The 23,656-nt window shown below is 34.8% G+C and overlaps 1 protein-coding gene across 3 annotated transcripts in view; it reads right to left on the reverse strand.

Moving 5' to 3' along the window:
• MYCBP2 (MYC binding protein 2) overlaps positions 1-23,656 on the reverse strand; it is a 252,568-nt gene that overhangs the window by 154,759 nt on the left and 74,153 nt on the right. For all 3 annotated transcript variants that reach the window (XM_040623680.1, XM_040623687.1, XM_040623672.1), the window contains exons 18-21: positions 20,411-20,518; positions 13,930-14,049; positions 12,526-12,607; positions 4,572-4,689 (exon numbers count right to left, since the gene is read on the reverse strand). In XM_040623680.1, coding sequence (XP_040479614.1) covers positions 4,572-4,689; positions 12,526-12,607; positions 13,930-14,049; positions 20,411-20,518 — 428 coding nt within the window. The remainder of the gene's footprint in view (positions 1-4,571; positions 4,690-12,525; positions 12,608-13,929; positions 14,050-20,410; positions 20,519-23,656) is intronic.

Here is a 23,656-nt window from a genome sequence, read left to right on the forward strand (position 1 = left end):
CAGGTTTCTAGTGCGTTCTATCACTCCTTCAATACCACAGCAAGAAAATACAGCCACAACGTGACTGCAAAAGCAACAGAGCTTCAAGCCCTGGGCTGAACCAGGGGAGGGAAAAGTGTGGCAACCACATGAACAGAGAAGAAGTCAAAAGTTTCAATGTTAATTCTCAGCTTCTTTCAATGTCTATCCTTATTTTTTGACCAAAACAAACAAACAAAAAGGCAAAAAAATGTGAACAGTGAGCAAAATATATCATATAAAAGGATATACTATGCTTTTAGAAGAAAAATAATTCTATTTGTCACTGACTACTGAAATAAATATTTATTCCCTTACTATCAACCAACTAATGTAAAGAAAAGCCATGCAAAAATACGACAGATGCCTGAACAGCCCCAAGGGATTCTGAATGTGGTTATACATAAACCATAGTTAAATTCATAAAAGGTCACAACTAGGACTTCTGCAGGTAGAGGACAAAAATGGCTGTCTGATTTCAATTATTACCATTCTCATTCTCCCCAAACAACATAAAAGCAACACACAGGGCGAGGAAATCCACATACGACTCAAGCCTTCAGCAGTTTAGGAAATAGCAGATCTGATGACCTTTAAGTTACCTGCAACCAGAGGAAGAAACCAAATTCCAACAGTCTTTACCTTGGACCTGCCACTGCAAGCTGGAGGGGGTGGAGAGTACAAAAGGGTGGCTTATGAAAGAGAACAGTGGAGTATGGAGGACTGAGAAGAAGTACTGGTAAAATCATCTCTCAAAGAGAAAATCTAACCCTTAATGTCAAAATATGAAATGAAGGTTCACAGCACCAGGTACAGGAAAAAGGTTTCAAAGTGTGCAGGACCATTTCTCACCCATGAGACTGACACAATTTTAAAAGGTATGACAGCATATTCTGTTGGCAAGGCTGTGGAGAAATAGGCATTTTCAACCATCGCCGGTGAGAATGCAAAAATAAAGGGAATTGTTAATGTCCCACAAAACTACATAGGCACTAACCTTCAACCCAGACATCTTACTTTTAGAAATCTACCTCAAAGATACACCTCTTAAGAGTATTTATTGCTTTCATTGCAAAATATTGGGAAATACTTGCAAAATATTGGAAAGTATGTCAAAGTATAAGAAACTATAGTTTTAATAAACTATAGGATGTACACACAAAGGTATTATGCAGATAAAAAAAAAATAGAACAGGGAAGATCTCTACGAACTACCACGGAATGATTTCTAGGAGATCCAGTAAAGTGATAAGGGTATATATAAAACGCTACCTTTTGAAAAATAAAGAAAGGGAAATAATTGTATGTGTGTACATACATACACATACACCTGTATCTACACAATACACACAGGTAGGATAAACTGGAAAACAATGAAGTTCATTTCTTACAAGCATGAAGTAAAGGGGATATGGGAAGAAATGACACTTGACTGAGTACACTATTTTTGTGTAACTTTAACTTTTGGAAACATGTTAACGTTATACATATTAAAAAAAAATAAAATTATATCTAAAGATATGAGAGGAGGGATCCTAAAACTAAAAGCAAACTGAAACAGTGCAGTGGACCAGAAGCCCCTTTCCTTAGAAGTCTGAGAGCTCAGGGGCGCCTGGGTGGCTCAGTTAGTTGTCTGCCTTCGGCTCAGGTCATGATCCCAGAGTCCTGGAATCAAGCCCCACACTGGGCTCTCTGCTCAGCAGGGAGTCTGCTCCTTCCTCCCTCTCCTCCATTTTCCCTCCCTCTGCCTGCTGCTCTGCCTACTTGTGCTTTCTCTCTTTCTGTCAAATAAATAAATAAATAAATCTTAAAAAAAAAAAAAAGTCTGAGAGCTCAAAGAGGACAGGACATGCTAGGCATCAGCATTTTAATGAGTGTCTTCCCAGGAATGGCTAGAAAGACTGTTACCACAGGGAGAAGAGGAACAGCACTGTGTCCTCTGAATCTCCCTCTTTTCTGCCCTCCCTTTGGCACCCCTAGGGAGCCTCATTCATTGTTCGAGGTCAAGGTTATCTCTATGCTGAAAGGGCATCTCTCTCCCTCAACCCCTGACGTCAGATCTTATTCACTTTACAGAGATGAACCCCTGCCCCAGGATAGGGTGAAAACAGACAGACCTGTAAAAAGGGCTAGTTTTCAGGGACAAGGGGAAGAAGGGTGATCCTTGTCTGTTGCTGCTCTTCACAAAGAATTCTGTTATTTGTACCTATTAATATTAACTAAAGTTTTTTTAAAATAAAAAAAGGCAAACCGAAACAAATGAATCCAACTCTATTCCAAAGGAATAACATAATTCCACTGCAATGGGGTGGGGAGAAAGAACCCAAGTAACTTATAAACACAGTATTTGACTATATACCTTCAGCTGTGGGGAGGGACACAGGTGAGAGAGGGCAGAAGCGAGAATGACAGACAAATCCTGAACTCCTTTCAGTGAGTTTGCTTTTATAGTGGTGAGGGAAAAGCAAATATAAAACTATTTTACTCATACTTCAGGACTGAGTGAATGAGAAATAAATGTACTCATATTGTCAGAAGCCAGAATTCTTACTGTGGAAGAAAGGAAACAAACATGGAATGGGTCAAGGTAAGAAAGACCCCTGTGGGGATGGACTGGAATTAGAGGTATTGGTTTGGGTTTATGATTTCTAAAATACCTACACATATGCACATATGCGTATGTATGTGGACTGGGGATATAAAGTCATCCCATTGCAGTGAATACACCTAGTGCTCAACTGGTCTCTAAAACTATTCCCCACTAAAAAGAACCCATGTTCTTGGAGAACGGCTGATTCCAGGACTGACACAGAGAAGCCTGAAACAACTTGTTATGCCAGGAAGTAAGGAAGTGCCCCCAAATGAAGGGGCATGCCACAAGAGCACAGGCGCCAGCTCAAAGGGACTCTGATCCATGAAATCTGAGACAATCTACGCACCCAAATAATTATGGACAGTAATGAAGAAAATACAAATACATGCATCTGTACCAAACAAAAGAAATGAGAAAGAAGGGCTCCTGCTTACAACAAAATGCAAAGGGCCAAATGGTAAATGTGAGGGGGTGCTGGAGTTGGAAAATCATCATTCTGCAATCATTCTAGCAAAGACTGGTTTAGGGAAGAATGGGAATCTCAATCTAGGGGGAAACTGTATGAGAACCTGTTACCTTAAAACTGTCTTATTGAAAGAGTCAACCCATAAACTGCTTTTAGTTTCAAGAGAAAAAATACAAATTATGCAGTAGAAAAATCAGACATTTTCCAGGTAGGCATTTTGTGCCTTTGGGTGTGATGCCTGAGGAGAACACAACATCATTTACATAGTATTTTGGCCTGGAATACACAACCTGAATCTAAAAGTGAGGAAATATCAGAGAAACAAAAATGAGGACCATTTTAATTAAAGATAAAACAAAACAAAAACTGAAGTACCATACTCTTCAAAAATGTCAATGTCATCATAGTAGACAAAGAAAAGGTGTAGAAATGGTAAAGATTAAAGGAGACTAAAGAGACATGACAATCAGATGCAATACCTGATCTTAGACTGGAGGAGACAAAAAAATGCCAAAAAATAATTACTGGATCAATCAAAAAAATACAAACTGAAGTATTCAGGAATAAAGGATCCTAATATATGCAAAGTTATTCTTAAAGGATTCAGAAAAAAAAATGTTTCACACGCCCACAAGAGCGTGTGCGCACGCGCACAGTGCTTGAGAGAGACCAAGAGCACGCATGCGCAAGTGATAAAGCAAATCAAAATGTTACCAATAGGTGAAGCTGGTTCAAGAGTATATAAGTGTTCTATGCACTATTCTTCCTTTTTTTGCAATCTTTCTGTAGTTTAAAACCATTCCCAAATAAAAGATTTTTTCTTAAAGTTCACATTTGTATTTTAAAAAAATCATTAGTTGCAAATTACATCCCAGAGACACGTGGAGTTCTGAATAGTTACCATGTCAGAGATGGTACCGGCTTATCAGCACAGTCTATGAGGCTTTTCCTTGATCTCTACTATGGCCAAACTATACAAAATTCTCAGAGCATTTTCGCTCTTTTCAAGCTTTGGCAAAAAGAAAAGAGAGCAAAACAGGCAAGCAGAGAGAGACAGAGAGAGAGGAGAGAGAAAAGGAAACTATAATTTTAAACAAATCTAATAAGAAAACCAAGCTTTTAAAAAGTTCTAAATTAGAAACACTTCTATATGTTAAGAAAATGAATCTTTCCAAGCTACTTGGGAAATAAGCTTTCAAATGACAGAATTAGCTCTACTGAAAGCTTAAAGGATTTTGACCGGGAATAAACATGTCAAATTCTAACACAGCTGTTAAATTTAATAAATTCTAATACTACACTGGAGAAGAAAATTATTTCACAGTAATGTCATTCAGGTCTTGTGTGTGCTGAATGTGAAGACAGGAAATATGCATATGCAATAATTATAACACTGAATAATGATTTCACTGAAACCAGAAAAAATAGCTAACACAGACAAATTGTAAGGCAATGGTACAATGCAATACTATTAATGCTTAAAAAGTTCCTTACAGAAAAACTTCCAAATGTGAAGACCTGTCCATCCATTAAAAGTACTGCCGTGTGGTTGCTGCCTGCAGTAACTTGTGTGCTAGGGCCTGGCAAAGCTTGAACAAGAGTGGGACATCCCCTAGGTTAAAAAAAAAAAAAAAAATTAAGTCAATTTCTTACAAGACTCAACAGAAATAAAAAGCAATAAATAAACATTGCAATAAGGAATAGAAGAGATAAAAGGCACTAATAGTATATTTAGTAAATATTTATTGAGGTATTATATGCCTGCCTCCATCCTAGGTGCCAGATATATAAAGATGAAAAAGACATTATCACTGACTTTAAAGAGATTATTAAAAAGATTTCCTGAATTTACTACCCTACTTATGGACACATAATTTTTATTTTTTCTGAAAGACTGGTGCTGCCTTTGTTTTAAAAGGAAAAAAAAATTACCTTTTATAGCAATGGCATGTTAGAGATCTCTATAAATACTTGTTGGATGAAATAAAAATCATATGCTGCTTTAACAGGAATCCAATCCAGGAGCTATACAAAACAATCAATTTTATAACCTTCTTTTCTACCCTTTTTAACTGAGCTATAATTTTAGATTTTAACATAGTGGTTAATGAAAACAGAATACAGTATGACGAGAGGCACTAAAGCAGTGGCTGGACACTCAAACTCTAGAGCTAGACTGCCTGGGTGTAAAGCCTGGCTCCACCACACACCAGCACTGTGACCAAGACTGTGAACAAGGTACTCATCCTTCTTGTATTTTAGTTTTCTCTTCTCTAACATAGAGGATAATAATAAACAGTACCTACCCTGTAGGGTTCCTATGAACAATAATGAAGCTCATATAAGTCAAGTGCTTGGATCAATGTCCAGCACACAGTTAACACTGAATAAATGGTAACTATTACAATAAATGACATCCTTATATCCATTGTATCCATCTTTATATGACTTTATTAAGCATTTATTAACCACTTTGAATAATCATTATCTGTATTTAGAATAATCACTGTAGAAATAGTCAACACATAATAGGAGAGCTCTGTTCTAGAGACAATTATGATACTTCAAATTTTTTAAAATTTAATTTCATTTTTTTATTTAGGGGGAGAGAGAGAGAGTACAAGCAGGCAGGAGAGGCAGAGGGGTCAGGAGAGAATCTTAAACAGGCTCCCTGCTCAGTGTGGAGCCTGACACAGGGCTTGATCTCATGACCCTGAGATCATGACCTGAACCGAAATCAAGAGTCAAATCCTTAATCGACTGATCCACCCAGGTGTCCCATGATAATTTAAAATTTTTAAAAATTACATTAAATATATTTTCTAATGGTTATTCAGGCTGCATCAAATAGCACCTAGAAACCTAGTTATGAAAATTTCGAAATAATCTGGGGAGTTATGATGACAGTCCAAACGAAAAACAGTATGAATTCAAAGAAATTAATGAATTTGATAGCTGTAAGGAACAGAACTGACTAGACTTGGCAGGTGACTGATACAGGGCAGGAAGGTATTTTGTTTAAGCAATAAGGCAGATGGTGGTAACGTTCACTTAAGCCATGAAAATAAATGAGATCTAGCTAGCAAGACAATTAGAGCAAAGAAGAGATCTTCATTTTTATTATGAGTTTCTTCTAACACTTCAGGTACAGACAGAGGAAGAGCTCACAGCAATCCCGGACATAACAAAGAGGAAGAATGAACTCTGGGAAAATGCGGTATGAGACAGTCACTGGAAGAGAAGGTTTCAAGAAGGGGGAAATAATGTACACGCTAAATACTCTAGATACACATACAAGTGACCACTCGATTTAGCAAGAAAAAGATCTCTTTGGTGGAAAATAGGCACAACAGTAGCAGATGAGGAGTTAACAGTGGGGTCAGAGACTACGCAAAACCCCTTCAAGAATCTCCGCACAAAAAAGAAAAAGAAAGGAGAACCAACAGCTAAAGGAAAAATGAAGCTCAATGAGGCTTTGTCCCTTTTAAGACAATAGAGATTTGTGGAAGTTTAAAGGCATGAGTGGAGATAAAAAGGCTAAAGAAACAGTTTAGAGAGGAGAAAAGAAACAGCTAGATCCCTAAGGAAAAGTTAGGTAGGCTTCATAGCACGGTGAGAACAGGTCCCTCTCTTTCAAAGAAACATGAAGAAGGAGGAAAGGAGTAATATGGATGCAGACAGGTTTGTAGAGTTGGTGGGCTAAAGATTTTCCCACCCAATGGTTTTTATTTTTGCTGTGATGTAAACAGAAGTCATGTGTTGAGGGGAAGAAAGAAATGGGTAAGCAGAGGATTTGAAGATTACAGAAAAGGGACGGTGGTGAATGGAACAAATAAATATGTAGACCAGGAGTTTTTAACTAAGATTCAAAGGACTTCTATGAAGTCTATGAGTGAGCTTCAGGAGATCCTTGAACCTCCTAAATTTGTAAGCCAACCTGTATGTGTATATTCTTATATCTACTGTTCTGAAGAGAGACCCCATCTTTCATCAAATTCTCAAGAGGTATTAAACCAAATAGTTCAAAACCGCAAAGCAGAAAAATGGTTGCCCACTGTGGAAGATCTGGTTGAATCTGGAAGTCCTGTAACAATCTGCATACGTACAAGGCTTTACTTTTTTCCAGAAGCCTAAGTTAGACACGGAAAACATGGATAGATTGATCCATGCTGGAAGTTTGCCATGCCCTAGCATCAAGACCAAGAGGGAAAGAAAACTGAGGTTACTGGTAAGAGTAAAGGTGAAGAGAACAAATAACAATCTCTAACTTGGGGAGAAAATAAAGTAAAAAAGGTAGAAAAGAGTAAAAATGTAGAGGGCAGTGGGGAATGAAGTACTGATAAAGTCAAATGAAGTCAAAGGCCAAGAAAAAAAAAATAAAGTAAAGCTAAGTAATAGAAGAAGAAATGAGCATCAGAGTAGGAGGTGTTTAAACTTAAGAATTCAGAGTTGGAGCTGTGCTGGATCCAAGATGGGTCCTGGGAATGACTACCATGAATGTGGAAGTCAAGTTTACTACATAGAAGGTGTCAAGATAAGTATACTGTATGGGACCACTGACAAGCATTCAAAAGTCACTCACAAGTGTGACAAGACTCACAGTCAGAAAACACTGTGAAACAGATACTAAATTTTTGATGAATGAAAGGCAACTGACTGAACGGTAGGTAATAAAAGGGGAGTAGAGCAGAATGGCCTCTCCTCAAAAGAGCAGTAGTTTTTTAACTTGTGGATGGAGTAATATGACCAAGAATAGCAGTGAAAGGTAAATGGTTTTCAACTCTGAGCTACAGGGAGTTTTGCCAAAAAATCAATTGCCCTAAGGGCTATATGGTGAACTAATGCTCTCTAAATGTCCAGTAGCAAAGAATAAAGGGAATATTCTTATAATAGTTAACCTGTCTGTAGTTTGCCAAGCACTTTTACATAAAATATATCACTCATCATTAAAATAACTCTATGGGTAGATATGAAGAACTTAAAGCATTTTCCCAAGAGCTGGTGGAGGACCTTCTAATATAGTCTTTGAACTCTTTCCATAATATTAGTGAACTTATTCATCAAATTATTCTGAAAAAAACAGGAAGAACAGAAAAGAAAAACTACACGTGTATGTTTGCATGCATGTGTGCACAGTAGGCATTTTACATACACTGCATTAATTCTTCAACAATCCTATGGGATATTTAAAGTAAGGCCTAGTAAATTGCAGTTACGTAGTTGGTAAAAGATGAAGCAAAGATTTCAACCTTGTCTAAATGGTTCCAGATACAATGATTGAGTAACATATTAATGCAGAATGAAGACAGTCTAGCAAGAAAAAGAAGAAACTCAAAAACACTAGAAGAATGATCAAAATTCTACTGGAAAACAGAAAATAAAAGCATCTAAACCATATAATCTCTTTGCCAACATCCAGGTTAAGGTTCACTGAAAATGGTAAAAAACAAACAAAAAAAAGTGGCACTCAGACATTTAGAAGCATACTAAACAAAATAAACCAAAAACAGGGTTGTAGACTCATGTCCTGAGTGAATATAAAAGCCCGCACAAGCTTTCTGATATTCACTTTAAAAAGCAGCAGCTAACATCCCTGAGCACTTACTGTGGACTAGGCCCTGTGCTAAGTAAATGACAGGCATGATCTCCCTGAATTCTCACAAGAACCTTCTGAGGGAAATATACTTATTCCAATTTAATAGAGGAAGAAACGGAGACAAGGAAAGTTAAGTAACTTGGCCCAAGGTCATATGGGCACCAAGTGATAAAATCAGGACCCAAACTAGAGAATGTACTCAGTCATTCTGCCAAGACAACACATTAAGTAAGGAGACTATCAATAACATTTTCTTAATCTTTGCCACCATGCACACTAAAATACCGACCTTCCATTAACCACACATTATTAATGTGTACTATACAACAAATTCCAGTTAAAAGCACTTGATAGAAACTTTTAAAAATACCCCCAACCACACACTTTATTTTAACTAAGTATCTATTAAATGTTTTCTTTGTGGTAGTTAACATGTATGCTATAGGGGCTCTGTCCCTTCTGGGGCTGTTCCTCCACATACGTCATCAATTCGTTTCTGAATTAATACCACAGATCTTGTGTCCTGCCTTCCAAGTCCTACATGGGTCAAGACAAACAGGGTAACTAGACTGGTTACAACAGAAACGGGTTTGGCTAATTTCTGTTTAGCACACCAGGCACAGTGTGTAAGCATTATTTCACTGGGTTACCCAGTTTAGCTCTCCCCACACCACATGCTACAAACTTCCAGTTACAACTCAGTCAAAGGAACCAGGAATGAAAATGTACCTGTGGGAAAAGAACAACTTTGAACAGTTAAGACAAACCCTACCAGAGTTTAATCTTCTTAAGAAACCCTGATATCTTTTTATATCTATTATATTTTTGTGAAGATGATAAATTCCAGCTATTCAAAATACTCAACATATTGCTATGATAGCATCACCTGAGCAAGTCACTGCAAATTAAGGGATGGTGCTCACTGATACAGTCAGGTCTACGAGACAATGTTTTTAGGTAACCTCTTTATTTTAAAAGAGCACTTCTCTTTCAACAGCCATTACACCTCAATGTAGTGTAGCAGAATCTTGTGCTTATGCTGTTCATTTCTCATATTGCACAGTTACCTCAGGGCTGTGACTTGATTATAATCGTGATTTTCACTATTTCCCTCCTACTCAGGAGAGACCATGAAATATAGTTATTTAGCAATTATTTTCTGTGGAATGGCATCTAAGCACAAAGTAGGACCTGTGAAGAAGTGCCCTCTTGCTGCACACGACTGATGGTCCATCATATCTAACCATAACGTACTTTTCTCAGCTTATACCATGACTACAAAATAATAAATAACAGCAACAATGATGATGATGATAATGAAAATGAGGATAAACCCTCTTCTGTGTCATGAGCCTCAGTGAAAAACAGAAAAGTTGCCAAATTCTTCCCCATACAAATTACAACCCTGACTCAGTCTCTGCATATCATGGATATCATTCAACTATATATAAAGCAAAATATCTTTGCCTTCTATCACCTGTGACAGTAACTGCTCAACCCTGCAAGCCACTGATATTTTATCATGTCCAACGTCCAATATCCAAATGTCATATCCAGTGATATTTGATAAACTAATTCTGCCAAAGTCCTTTTGCTCTCTTTCCAAGCACAGTATTAGTCATTAGGATCGTGATAGTTTTTGTTAACTAACTAGAATTAAAATAAAACACTTAAATAAAAGGAAAAAGATTGTGATAGCTTTAAAAATCTCTTGACAAGAATACCAAATGTATGTTACACTTATGTTTTTAGTGAGAAATTAAACTCAATGGTTCCTTAATCATCTCTCCTCATTAGCAACAACATTCATCAAAGTAACTAAGGACATTCCATTTCATACCCATTTTGTGTGCACTGCAAATGGATCTGACCCTGCCCTCAAGGGACAGACAGTGAGTGGTTCTTAATCCTGATGCACACTAGAGTCTGGACAGCTTTTAGGAAAAAACTCTTGATCCTATCCAGCACTGCTCTTGCCGCCTCCACCCACCCCCACCCCACCCCCACCTCCCAACATACACTTCTTGGAAATTCTAGAGGTAGAATCCAGGCATAGAATTTCTGAAGTTCCCTAGGTAATTCCAATGTGCAGCCAGGATTAAGAATCACTGGTCTTTACCATCTAAATGGCAATAACTGCATCCCTGCCAGAGTAATGGGGTGGTTTCAGAACAAAGTGAAAATCCTGGATTTTATTTAATGACTTGAGTAATTCATTGTATGTAAAAGAGAAACCATGCATGTCCAGTTGATTCCGGCAGGTATCTTATGACTGCAAGGGAGAATGAGGCAGAGTAGAGACTGACAAAAGAAAGAAGGTTCTTATGGCAAAGTCTGACCTGAAGCTGCCATACATATCTCCAGACTTGATCAATAAGGCTGGTTTCAATGGTGAGGCAGCCATATACGTGGGTCACTCAGATCTCTGACAACCTACTTTAGGGAGCATAGCTGACTGACTGACAGCCTTAGATGCTGTCCCTTTGGATCCATGAGGCCATTCTTCCCCTAGGATGCTGCCAGCCTATGTCTGAGCATGGGGAAGGTGTAATGCTGGACCCTCCAGCCCAACTTGGGGCTCCTCCAAAGGCAACCTCAGCTTGAGGACATCCCATTGCCTGCCTGAAACTCTCTCAGAACTGCACTTCACTCTAGACACTTCCTACTCTATCCTTTTTCCTTCTTTCCTCTCACAGGGGTCAGACCTGCATTGTGTCTGACAGTTTTCCCTGCTTATTTCTGCTCTTTCCCCTTTTATCTTCCACAGGAGCTTCCTCCCAATGAATCCTTTGCACATCACATCCTGTCTTAGCAACTTCTTCAAGTCCTGAACTAATAAAGATGGGTTTTCTATACTTTTGGTCAAAAGCGCTCTCACTACTATATTAAGCAGGATATGGGTTCAGATGTTTTATAAGGAAAGCCGAAGTAACAGGGACTTAAACAAGACAGAAGTTTATTTTTCTCTCAGCTAACAGTCCACTTGTAAGAAGCTAATGTGGCAGTTCTACGGTATCAAGGACTCAATTTCTATCTTGTAGCTCTGCCAGTCTCTATGGTTTCCAAGTTATGATCACTGTATCGACTTCTCCAGTTCCTGCCACCACACATGGACTCCAGGCAGCAAGGTGGGAAGGAAGGAGAGGAGATGGAAGAGTACTCCCCTCCCCTTTAACAGCATGGTTCCAAAGCACAAATCACCCTAATTCACACGGCCATATGCTGCAGCAATGGAGGCAGGAAAATGAAGTTTTAGCTGCTTAGTCATGTCATCAACTAAAACTCTACTACCAAATGAAGAGGGAAGAATGAGTTTAAGGCAATGTCTGGTAGTCTCCACCACAACCAGTTCTTCACTATTCTGGATAAGTCAAACAGTTTTCTCTGAGAGACCACATGTTTCATTTAAAAATTATTCAAATGGTTCCATGACTTCATGTTAACATTAGACCAAAATTTCAAAACAGACAACATCAAGGAATATGAATGAATCTATTGCTGATTTTTAAAAATGCAATTTGGGGATATTCACTGTCTCTTTTCACTGAACAGTCTTTAAAAAAATAGTAATTATTAAGACTATAGTAGGATTTTGTGATAATCATAGTCACTCATATTTTAAATGTATAAATGTAAATCAACTTTTCTTCTGAAACCACAAAATCATCTATCCCCACAAAAGCACCCAACCACAAAATCAAGATCCACCAATAATTTATGGGCCACATTTTACAAAACAGTTATATAAATATGATTTCAAGTGTAGAAATATATATTTAGAAAGAAAAAAGAAAAGAAGAGGAAAAGAAAAAGTAAAACAAAACAGTATCTTCAAACAAAAAGTCAGAGTACCTGGAATTGACATCTCCATGTCCTAGCTGTCCATGCTGCCCATATCCAAATGTATAGACATCTCCATTTTCCATTAAAACCACTGAAACCAAAATACACAGCTTTTTTTTCAATTATATACATTTTATATTTCTGTCATAACAATACTGAAAGCAGTATAATATTCACTATTTAAAATTTACAGAGCCATTAAAATGGGTAATTGACATAAATGGATAAAGAATATGTGGTATACATATATACAATGTAACATTATTCAGCCATAAAAAAGAATGAAATCTTGCCATTTGCAATGACATGGATGGACTTAGAGAATATAATGCTAAGTGAAATAAATCAGAGAAAGACAAATACCATATGATTTCACTCGTAAGTAGAATTTAAGAAACAAAACAAATGAGCAAAGAGAAATAAAAGAGACAGAGAGACAAACCAAGAAACAGAATCTTAGAGAACCAACTGATGGCTACCAGAGGGGAGGTGGGTGGAGGATGGGTGAAATAAGTGATGGGGATTAAGGAGTGCACTTGTCATATGAGTACCAGATGAGTAAAATAAAAACTTAAAAAAAAATGGGTAACTGAATCACAGGCAATTTTCATTTAGTAAGATAATATAATTTTAGTTCTGTAAAATATTTTTGTAGGTTATAAAATGCATAATGTTTTTCATAATACATTAACATTCTTATAAATGCCCTTTAATAATATTAATATTTAATAAGACATCAGTTTGGGCCAACTATAAAACCTTTTTAATAATGAGTAGAAAATCCATAGAAAATAATGTTCTCTCATATCTAGGATAATTATATAGGTAGTGGATGGGTTTGAGCCCTGTACAATTATGCACAACTTCAGTGAAATATCAGAACTTTAATATCTGTCAATGCCTTATCAAATAAGGAAATACATTTAGTACCAAAGAATTTAACATCTTTTCTTTTTATAAAGGTTGCATAGTACAACCTAGGCTATACAGGTCAAATGTTAATAATTTACTAAGAATTTAATTATGTTCTACATTTTAAGAAAAGAAATTTGTTGACACACATTTTTCATTGAACAGGAGCAAAATATGGGACCAGGTGATAAAAATCACAGACTCCTAGAGTGCAAAGGGATTTTAGATTATTTCATCTTCAGGAGTTTTATTAATTGAATTATAAAATAAGTCCATCAGAAGGCAGATTAAAAACCAGATCTCTAGACAAGTACCTATTCTATCATGCCACAGTTTTAAAAGAGATTCTGTAACAAATACAAAGCTTTTACAGAGTTGAAAGAAACTGCCATACCACAGCTTTATCACATACTTAATAGAGTACATTTGTCAAAACTAAACAAATAAGTTATTTAGCACAATTGTAAAAATGCAGTTATACCCTAAAGTTCCAGCTGCTACCTGAATGGTGAAATCCACAGCTGACTTGTACTGCCCGGAGCTCACAGTCAAATCGCACAGAACCTGGAGGATATGTTGTGATTTTGCTGGCATCCTTTTCTCCTCGTTCTCCACTTCCATCTGTAAGTGTTATAATTTGTGATTAAGCCATTATTCATCTTCAAAATAAAACTTTAAATCAGTTTACTATGGAAGAAGAAGAGAAAAATGTTAAGAGAAACAAGCAAGAAGAATCTGCAGCTGTTAGAAGTGATAGATCAAGAATCTACCTGCAAAGAAGCAATTTTGGAAAGATACACTATATATTTCTGTTTGCAAATATGACTAAATCAATAAAAACAGAGATAAGATTTGGTTATGGATAAAACCTATTAAGCTAGTCAGTTACGAAATGTAAATGGGTCATTAAATTATACAAATAACAAAATTCTAAATAGTTTACATGGGAAAATTTAGTTTGCATAAAAGTAACTGCATGCAAAGTCATTTAACAATTATTTTAAACTCAGTGTTAGTACTAGCCACTTAAAAAAAAATTGCTAGCTGACTTGCAAATGACTTAGATTTCCCATATACATCTCAGAAAGGCTACGCTGTCCATCAGTATTGTTACACTCAATTGAACTTCAAAAAATGTATAAAGACCAAAGAGCTTTATCCAATAAGTTATAATCCAATGGCTGGCTCTCATTCATCTTTCCTGTCCCACCCTGCCCCTCATTCTACTTTGTGGTCTTCTTCTGGCCCCCAAACACTACTCTCAACCAAACCTTTCTGTTTCAGTTCTTCTTTCTTCCCCCCTTCTTTTTATAATTTCCTCCCTTGAACTTGCTTCAAGCATTTCCCTTCACCCTTATTTTTTACATTTGACTTTGAATATTCTGGCATTCTGGTCATAAAATAAAAATCACATTCCACAATATAAAACTTTAGTTTGGAATGTGTAAATAAGGGAGACAACTCATTTTTCTTAATCTATAACTACACATCACAAAAATATGACCTCTATATCATCAAGATTCAAATTCCTTGCACATGGAATAAATGTAAATCTGGAAGGAATTTCAAAAGGTCAACTAGTCTAAGCCACTCTCCTGCGGTATAGCAACTCTAAACAAGTGTGTATAATATGCAGATACACATGGGGATCTACATACATTTTTAATTACATATGAATTTTTATTGCCCATTTTCAAATGCTAGACAGAATAACATCAAATTCTTTTATGTTCAATGCTACCCTTTCTTCTTTTATACAATATCTCTAACCTTTAGTAATAATCTAGATAAGACAAGACTGGCCGAAATTATGAGTTCCCTTTTTATAACTAAATAACTTTCTATTATTTCAAAAATCTTTAAACTCTTTATAACACTAGGACAGTAAAACCTCACTAATTCGGAATAACATAGAATGGGTTGGCCCATATGACTTACTGAAAAGGTCTTAATCATAGAACATTTAGGTAAAAATTCAGTTCTAATACCTTCAAGTAGTACAGATTATATATTAAACTAAATGCTACAAAAATATAATGTGGTTACCTACATTATAATTCAAAATAGGCCTATATTACATACAAATGTACCATAAACATGAAAGTCCTTTAACATACAAGAATTAATTGCTGGACCCAGAGGTTGAAGGCACGTTGAAGGAATCCTTCATTTCTTGAGCCCTTGGTTTGAAAAGCTAGTGATTTTAGACAGGTTTCCCCTTATAAGTATGACCCTGAAAATTCAGAGGAAGAAATTACTTTGAATTTTTTACTCAAAAAAGATCACAAATACTGCATCTGAAGTATAATAAATTCTGAATTAGTGAGAGGTTTTACTATAATAGGATAAAGAATAGGATTCCTCTTTTGCTAAATTATCTAATGTGGGTTTGCCAAATTAAATCTAGAAGAATGAATGGGCTAAAAAGAAAAAAAAAATCACAACATTTTGTTTAACTCCATCCAAAATGAAATATAATCTTAATTCAGAGACCCCTCATCTTGGAAAGACAGTGGAATGGTTAATATAAACAAGGGCCAATACAAAAAGGAATAAATATTGTCTATAAACTAAGTAAGATGACAGATGTATAGAACTTTTACAGCTTTATCTCAACTGGTAAAAATATCTGATTATTAAAATCAAATCTAATTTAATAGAGAAAACAAACTGTGTTCACATGATTTTGTCAGACTTAGTTCAATTCAATATTACAAGTATCATTTCACTTTATATAAATGTACTGATGCTTAAATAGAAGTTTTTACCTTTGAGTTTAGCATTTTGCCCTCTCCCATGAGTCAGAGATTAATAAATATAGACACAAATCCCACAATAGAGGTATAGCAACAGGGAAGGAGAAAAAAAAAAAAGCCTAGTAATTTACTGATTAAAATCATAGAGGTTAAAAGAGTAGTAGTTATTATTTAAAGGTAAAAATAATACCGGAAACATTTTGTTCAAGTTCATCTAAACAAACCTGTGTCTAACTATATAAAATAATCTCTCAATTATTACAGATGGTGAAAAGATAACAAGTGAAAAAAAAACAGGGATGAAGTTCTTGATCATTATCTGCAGTAGTGGAAGAATTTTAAAAATATATATCTGTATGGTATTTGATGTCAGTTAAAAAAATCAAGTATACTTCTAACAGTTTAGAAATTTATAGGTTATCAAAGAAAAAAAAGGCTACCTGATTTGTAGCCAAAAATTCAGTGTCAATTCAAGAATCAGCAAGTGAAATTCAGCAAGATTAATTCTGCTCAAGCTCGTTATTCAGTAAAGTGATAATGAGCAGCAATGAAGTTAACCTCAGATTTGCAGGAAAAATAATTGGGTCTGAATATTCTTACAACTGGCCATTTAGGTATAAGCATATCTGCATCTTCCCCTAATGCTGAGTATGTTCATACATATGTGATAATGAAACTATAATAGCTATAAAGTTTTGACAGATATGTATCTAAAATATCGTATATATATATATGCTACACTATTTATGCATATTTGTGTACATACATAGAGAGAAGAAGATTCAATATCTGAAGGACTCTCACTTTTAATTTTTAATCTTTACTTAAATCTACACTTTCTTGGGTAATCTTATAGTCATGCATATCACAAAACGTATCACAGAACAGTGAGTACTTTGAGCAAAATGACTAAAAGAAAACAGCAAAGCACTTATCAAATACAATTAGCTATGCATTTACTTTGTGCTAAACACTGAAAAATTAAATAGCACAGTGGAGAAGTGCTTTTGGCATTGAAGACTAAGAGATGTGAATTGGAATTCTGGCTTTACTATTTGCTAGTTGTATGACAACTGGACACTGGACCTTCTTTAAGCCTCTGCTTTCCCATCTATAAACCAGTAATAATGTACATTACCTCACAAGATCCTCAGGAGGATTAAGTGAAATAATATATAAAAAGTGCTCCATCAATATTCACTATTGTTGCTTTTTTAAAATCAATACAATCTGATGATGTCAGTATTGTTACTCCACTTTGCAGCTGGGAAAAACAAGGCTTAGAAGGGTTAAGTAACCAGCCCAAAGTAACAAGTAGTAGAGCAGTTCTGGAGTTTAATCAAAAACAAGGCTCATATATTTTACAACCACCAAATACCTGACATCTTAAGTCTTTTGTAAAAATAAACTAATTAGATATTTAACAAGTCTCCAATTTTGTACCTTTTGGATAATTCTAAAAGAGAAAGCAAAGAATTCAAAGAATATATATGTATATACACATACATATATATCTTAATTTAATCTTCATATCAACTTATTCAGTTAGGAATTATCATTCTTATTTTTAAAAAAAGGAAAACTGAAGTCAAAGAGATTATGCAATTTATGAACAGCCACATAGTTCTAAAAAATGACAAATATTGGGACTAAAATTTATAAATTCCAAAGGCTATAATATTTCCATTACAACACACCATTTCTAAATAGAAAATAGATGTAAAATACACACAGCTGTTTATCAGTGAGCCTTCAGGTTTTCACATTAGTTTCTCCAAGCCAGATTTCAAGACTGTCTCCAGAGCAATTCAGATGTTCCTAACTAGGAGTACTGTATCAAAATCTTTTTCTACATAAGGCACTGAATAGCTGAAACAAATGTTAATTCAGTTATCTGTTTGAAATATAGTCTATGGTTACATTTTTAAAATAACTTACTATATGTTTTATGGATTATATGTTATACTTATTAACTGAGCCTTACATAGTCTAGTTTGCCTCTAGTCAAAATTTGCCTGTAACAGGATGCATTCTGTGACCTTCTCTGAATTCTCTCCAATCAGCCAGAAGCTCTCCAACTTTCCATCTTAGAACTCACTCCTATTAACAATAAATCCACAGTTCTCACCCTCCAAACACCCCCACAAAAAAGTTATAGTTAAGACAATTTTAACTATTACCATCCTACAATTTGTACCACCAGTGTAATTAAATATAAGACAGAACACAAAAATTAATATAGTAAATTTCTCAGTGGAAGACAACCAGGGTAAGAAAAAAAGAGAAAAACATATGTAGGAAAAATTTATTAAAAGACTGTGATTATATGTAGCAAGAGTAAAAGCAGTACATGGCAAGATGATTAAATGACAGGGACAGTGAATGCAGAGGATGGAGAGAGAATTTGCGGTGTACAGGAATTAGTGAGTGGTAAGTTAATACTCTTTACATAAATAGAGCACCATTTGATAAAATATTACTTACACTTTAAATTCATTTTGGTGGTAAAGAGATGAAACTGTCTCACTCTATAAAACCTGATAAAAACACATACACATACACACAACTGGCTGTATGCTGTAATACCACAAGTAAGTCCTTCTAGAGAGGGTGCTACAAAAACGCAGTTTTGTTATAAAATAAACGTGTGGTAGATGAGATGGAAGTAAGGCTAGTTACTGCTGAGTAACCTCTACAGCTACTCAATGAAGACCCTGTGAAAAGTCTGCTTTAAATTTGTAGCCCTAGTCTTCATTTAGCATTTCATTTTCAAATTCTGCCAAAAATAAAGATGTTTGGCCATGAGATACTAACATGGAGCTGGAAAAGTTTTGAACTGTTTCATGAAATGTGAACATTTAACCTCAGGTAAAGTACTGGAAAAATGCCACTTTCCATTAAATGGGGGTAAAAAAAAAAAAAAAAAGACACTGAGAAAATCCATCCTAACAGTGGCATAGTATAAAATATGAGATCAGAGATTCTGGCAATAAAATAATTTACATATAGTACCCCCAAATATCGTTCCTTAAATTAAATATTTATGGCATTATTAGACCACTCAGTAAATAAAGCAATCACAAATTTTCCTATGGTTAATCATATTAGATGTAAAATATTCTGAATTTTTACTTCTGTAGAATGTATCTTAAATAGTGCTCTACCTGTGCTGTGACTAATAACAGGGGTTTTGTTTGTTTTGTTTTGTGGTTTTGCTTTAAGTAGCAAATTGACAGAGGAAAATGTAAATAAATAAAGTTAATTATAATATATTGCATATGAAAGTTTAAAAATAAAATTAGTCTGTAACAGTTTTGCAGCTAAGGAAAAATAAGACATAAAATAGGTTAATTTGTCTATCTGTAATGTACATTTTTAAAACTTTGTATTCTATTTTGTGGGGTATATCCTGGGCATTTAAGACAGCAGCAACTTCGTTATACTTGTCAAAGAGCCCCTGTTCACATGCCAGGATTCAAGGCAGAATTTGTATATACATTTATAAATTCTCTGCATTAAATTCTTTCCTGATCTTAGTTGACCCATACTATAATTTAAAAGAAAATAAGCTTGCTTTAGGAATAATTCTAATTAACCCAGAGCTGTGAGATCTCAAAGATTACACAGAAATAGATTCTTAGTCAACTCACAGACTTGTCTAGACCTCTCACAGTTTTCGAGGACTAGAATAGGTCTATATAATTCACTCTTTGCTTACATCAAACCCTCAAATACCAAGTAATTTGTGTGTATTGTATATATAAACTTTAATATTAAAACAATGGAAAAGTGTTAATAGTAATCAACTCATTATCACTTACACTGAATTTAGTAATTTTGTTAATTCTAAAGCAAACACCATTTTTTAAAAAAGGACTATAAAATGTCAGATAGCAGTCATCAAAGAGCAAATAATAAAGGATAAAAAACAGAAAGCAATAATTATTTTTCCACCTTCCCTCAACTTTATGAAATTTGAAAAGAAATGGAAAAGAAAAAGATACACTGCAAAATGTCTTCTTTATTAAAGTTAACAAATAAAAAGAAATGAGATTGACAGTCATTGACAAACAGTACATCTTTCAGCATGTTCTTTCTCCTCAGGCTATATAATGATAGAAGCAAAGTAGAAGAATAAGGTTTGTGCATTTTCCCAGAGACAAAATTCAAATGAGTGGAAGAAACTGGGGAAGTATCCCACCTAATTGATAAGGAAGACCAAATACCTTTGTGCTTGTCCCGTTTATGCTTTAGCTGAGCTGGATGGGATCTGAGTCTGGCTAGAGCCTGTTCTCGATGGTTCATAAAAATAGGACCAGCAAATACAAGGGGGCCTGAGGAGAAACATTTTGTATGTGCATAGAAAAGCTCACAAAATGAAAACACTACAATGAACAAAAATAATTCAAACTAAAAAGCATGGAAATTTATTCTTTACTGTTTTAGACATTATACTTTGATCCCAATTTCCCCGGTTAATCCCCCACCCTTACTCCACACACAAGTTTTAATAATTGAACTATAGTTGATAAAGTAAAATTTCTATCTTTTACAGTCATAAAATTACCACACAATTACTAAGAGTCTCAAGTACATAATCAGAAAGTTCAATTAAAACAAGTCACCTTACAAATATTTTTAATATCATATATATTCAAACTTAGTAAACCATTCATAGAAAACAGTATCTTTCCTAATAAAATAACAAAACCAACTAATTTTTAAATTAATAATTAAATTTTAACAAGGTCTTCAAGATTTAATACCCACATCAGTCTTGCTATAAAACCAAGATAAACGTTATTGACTTAACTACATTCTGCCATACAGGTAGGAAAACAAGACAACAAAAAACAAAACCAAAAATTACTATGATATGATACATATATATACACATATGGACACACATTCATATATATATATATATATATATATATATATATAATTTCTGTAACAACATATATAAAATCAGAAACAAGGTATTGATGCTGAAGAGGGTAATCTAACCCAAGCAATATTTTTGGAACATTAACAATTCTCTGATAAAATCATTTCTTTCTGAAGCTCCTCGATGTACATACATACACAAATGCACATTCATGTAGATTACAGTTATTTCCACTTATATTCAAGAAAAAAATCAATAGCAAAATTAATTTCAATACAAATTATAATTTGCTTTTCCCTATTATCGTTTAGCTTAAAAAGAAGGGAAAACTTTAAATTTTACCTTATAATTTCATTTCTTTTCTTATAAAATTGAACTATACTTTCCTTGAGTTTGAGCAACATCAAAAATGCCTGCAAATTTCCAAACACTCTAAATTTGACATTAAGAAGTTACCAGTATTTGAAAAGGGAATTGACAGTACATAAGCACTGAATGTTTTTAATTAAAGCCAGTTTTTTCATGATTCTCTCTACCTCTTCAGCTATAATTAATTTTTCTAACAATGGAACAAAATAAAACTACTGCCCTATAACAAAATTTGACAAATGCAAATTCAAAACCAAAGTACCCTTCATTAAATATTAAAAAATGGGTAGGAAAAATATATTTTAATTACGTCTTGAGAAATAAATAAAAATGCAGGCATCACCAATTGTATGAAAAACCAAGAATAATATATTCTATGATTACTACAGATAGAAATGCTAATTTATAGTTAACAGAAAAATTAAATATTATTTCCTAGTAATGTAGTAGCAAGTATTTTCAAGCGAAGATTACATAAATATGAACAAAATATCTTACTTTTTCAACATGCATTTTTCAATTAATTTACTAAAGCAAATAATATATATCACTCTAAAAAGCATGAGACACTTTCCAACTACCTCAAAGAACTGTAAATATCAAAACAACAGTAATAGCAGGTTACATTACCCTTTTCTGATTTCTATGGTCTGCTTGGGATATTATTTCTTCCCATAAAAATATTCATAGTTATTTAGCTTCTCACTAAATTCAATCTTCTTAGTCTTTGGATAGGAAAATTTAGAAGGCCCACAGGCAATCGTGTCTAGAAAGTATACCATCTGAGCTCAATTTAAATCACCACTTATAATGTCAGGCTCTCAGGTTCTAAAATATTCACGTCCCTGGACTAATATAATTTTTCTTAAAAACACAGTTCAGTCATTCATTTGCCATTTTTTATCTTTAATGCAATAGACACCAGGTTATCATGTATATTATGACAGACACAGATCTCATTAGAATTTAGTCCATTAGGGAAGATAGAAATAAAAAAACTAAGAATTGCAATATGTTTTTTAAAAAAATGTTACAAAGGAAATCTGTACACATCCTGAACGATGAAAAGTGATCCATCAACTTGGGTGAAAGAATGAGAAAAAGTTTGCCAAGATAGAAGGAAGGGAAGACAGGGCAGTACAGGCAAAAAAACAGGGTTTATAAAAAAAGCAAGCAGAGGTTAAACAATATTGTATAGTCATTAAAAACACACATAGCAGAAACAGACAGAGTGCACGGTTATGAAGCAGAAAGTGGTGAGAAATGAGTTTGGAGATACATACAAAAAAACAGATAATTACAATCTTTTTCTACCATGAAACTTTATTGTAGAGGTTATGAGACGTCCACGAAATGTTTTCTATTAGTCAACAGAGACATATTAAGTACTGACCAATTTCAGGCACTACGCTTGGTCCTGGGAACTCTTAGAAAAACAAGATACCATCTCTGCTTTCAGAAGCTCACAGTTTAATGTGGGGAGGGGAGGGAGGGAAGTTTACACACAACTCAACAAGAAATGATGACTGTGTGCTATGAGAAAATTAAGCACACTGAAGGGGCAGCCAGCAAACCTTAAGAGTGGGAATATAGGGAGTTTCAGGGTACAAGACAAGAAAATACCACATAAGCTAAGACTTAAAGATGTAGTAGTACTACAAAGGTTCACAGATAAGGGAAAAAAATGTTTGGACAAAGGGGACAGGAAAAAGAGTAAAAAGGGATGAGGCTGTGGAGAAAAAAAATTTTTTTAGATTTACTTATTTGAAAGAGAGAGAGAGAGAGAGAGAACATGAGCACGTGAGAGGGGGAGGGGCAGGGAAAGAGACTCTCAGGCAGACTCCCCACTGAGTGCTAGCCTGATGCAGGGCTCAACCCAGGACCCTGAGATCATGATCTGGGCCGAAATCAAGAGTCGGATGTTTAAACAACTAAGCCACCCAGGTGCCCCAAGAAGTCTTTATGTGGATTTTTTACAAAGAAAATGCTTTCGTGCTATTTAAATCAGCAACGAGATAACACTTTATCATGTTTTACAAAAATTAAGAAGAATAATACATATGATGCTAGAAGAAAACATCACTTTTCATATATTAGTTGAGAAGATAAACTGTAACATTTCAAAAACAATTTGAAATATCTGTTAAAATTTAAAACATAAACACTCTCTGGCCCAGATATTCTACTTCTGGAAAGCTCTACTATATAAACAAAA

This window comes from Ursus maritimus, unplaced genomic scaffold, assembly GCF_017311325.1.
Source record: "Ursus maritimus isolate PB19 unplaced genomic scaffold, ASM1731132v1 scaffold_10, whole genome shotgun sequence".
NCBI lineage: Eukaryota > Metazoa > Chordata > Mammalia > Carnivora > Ursidae > Ursus > Ursus maritimus.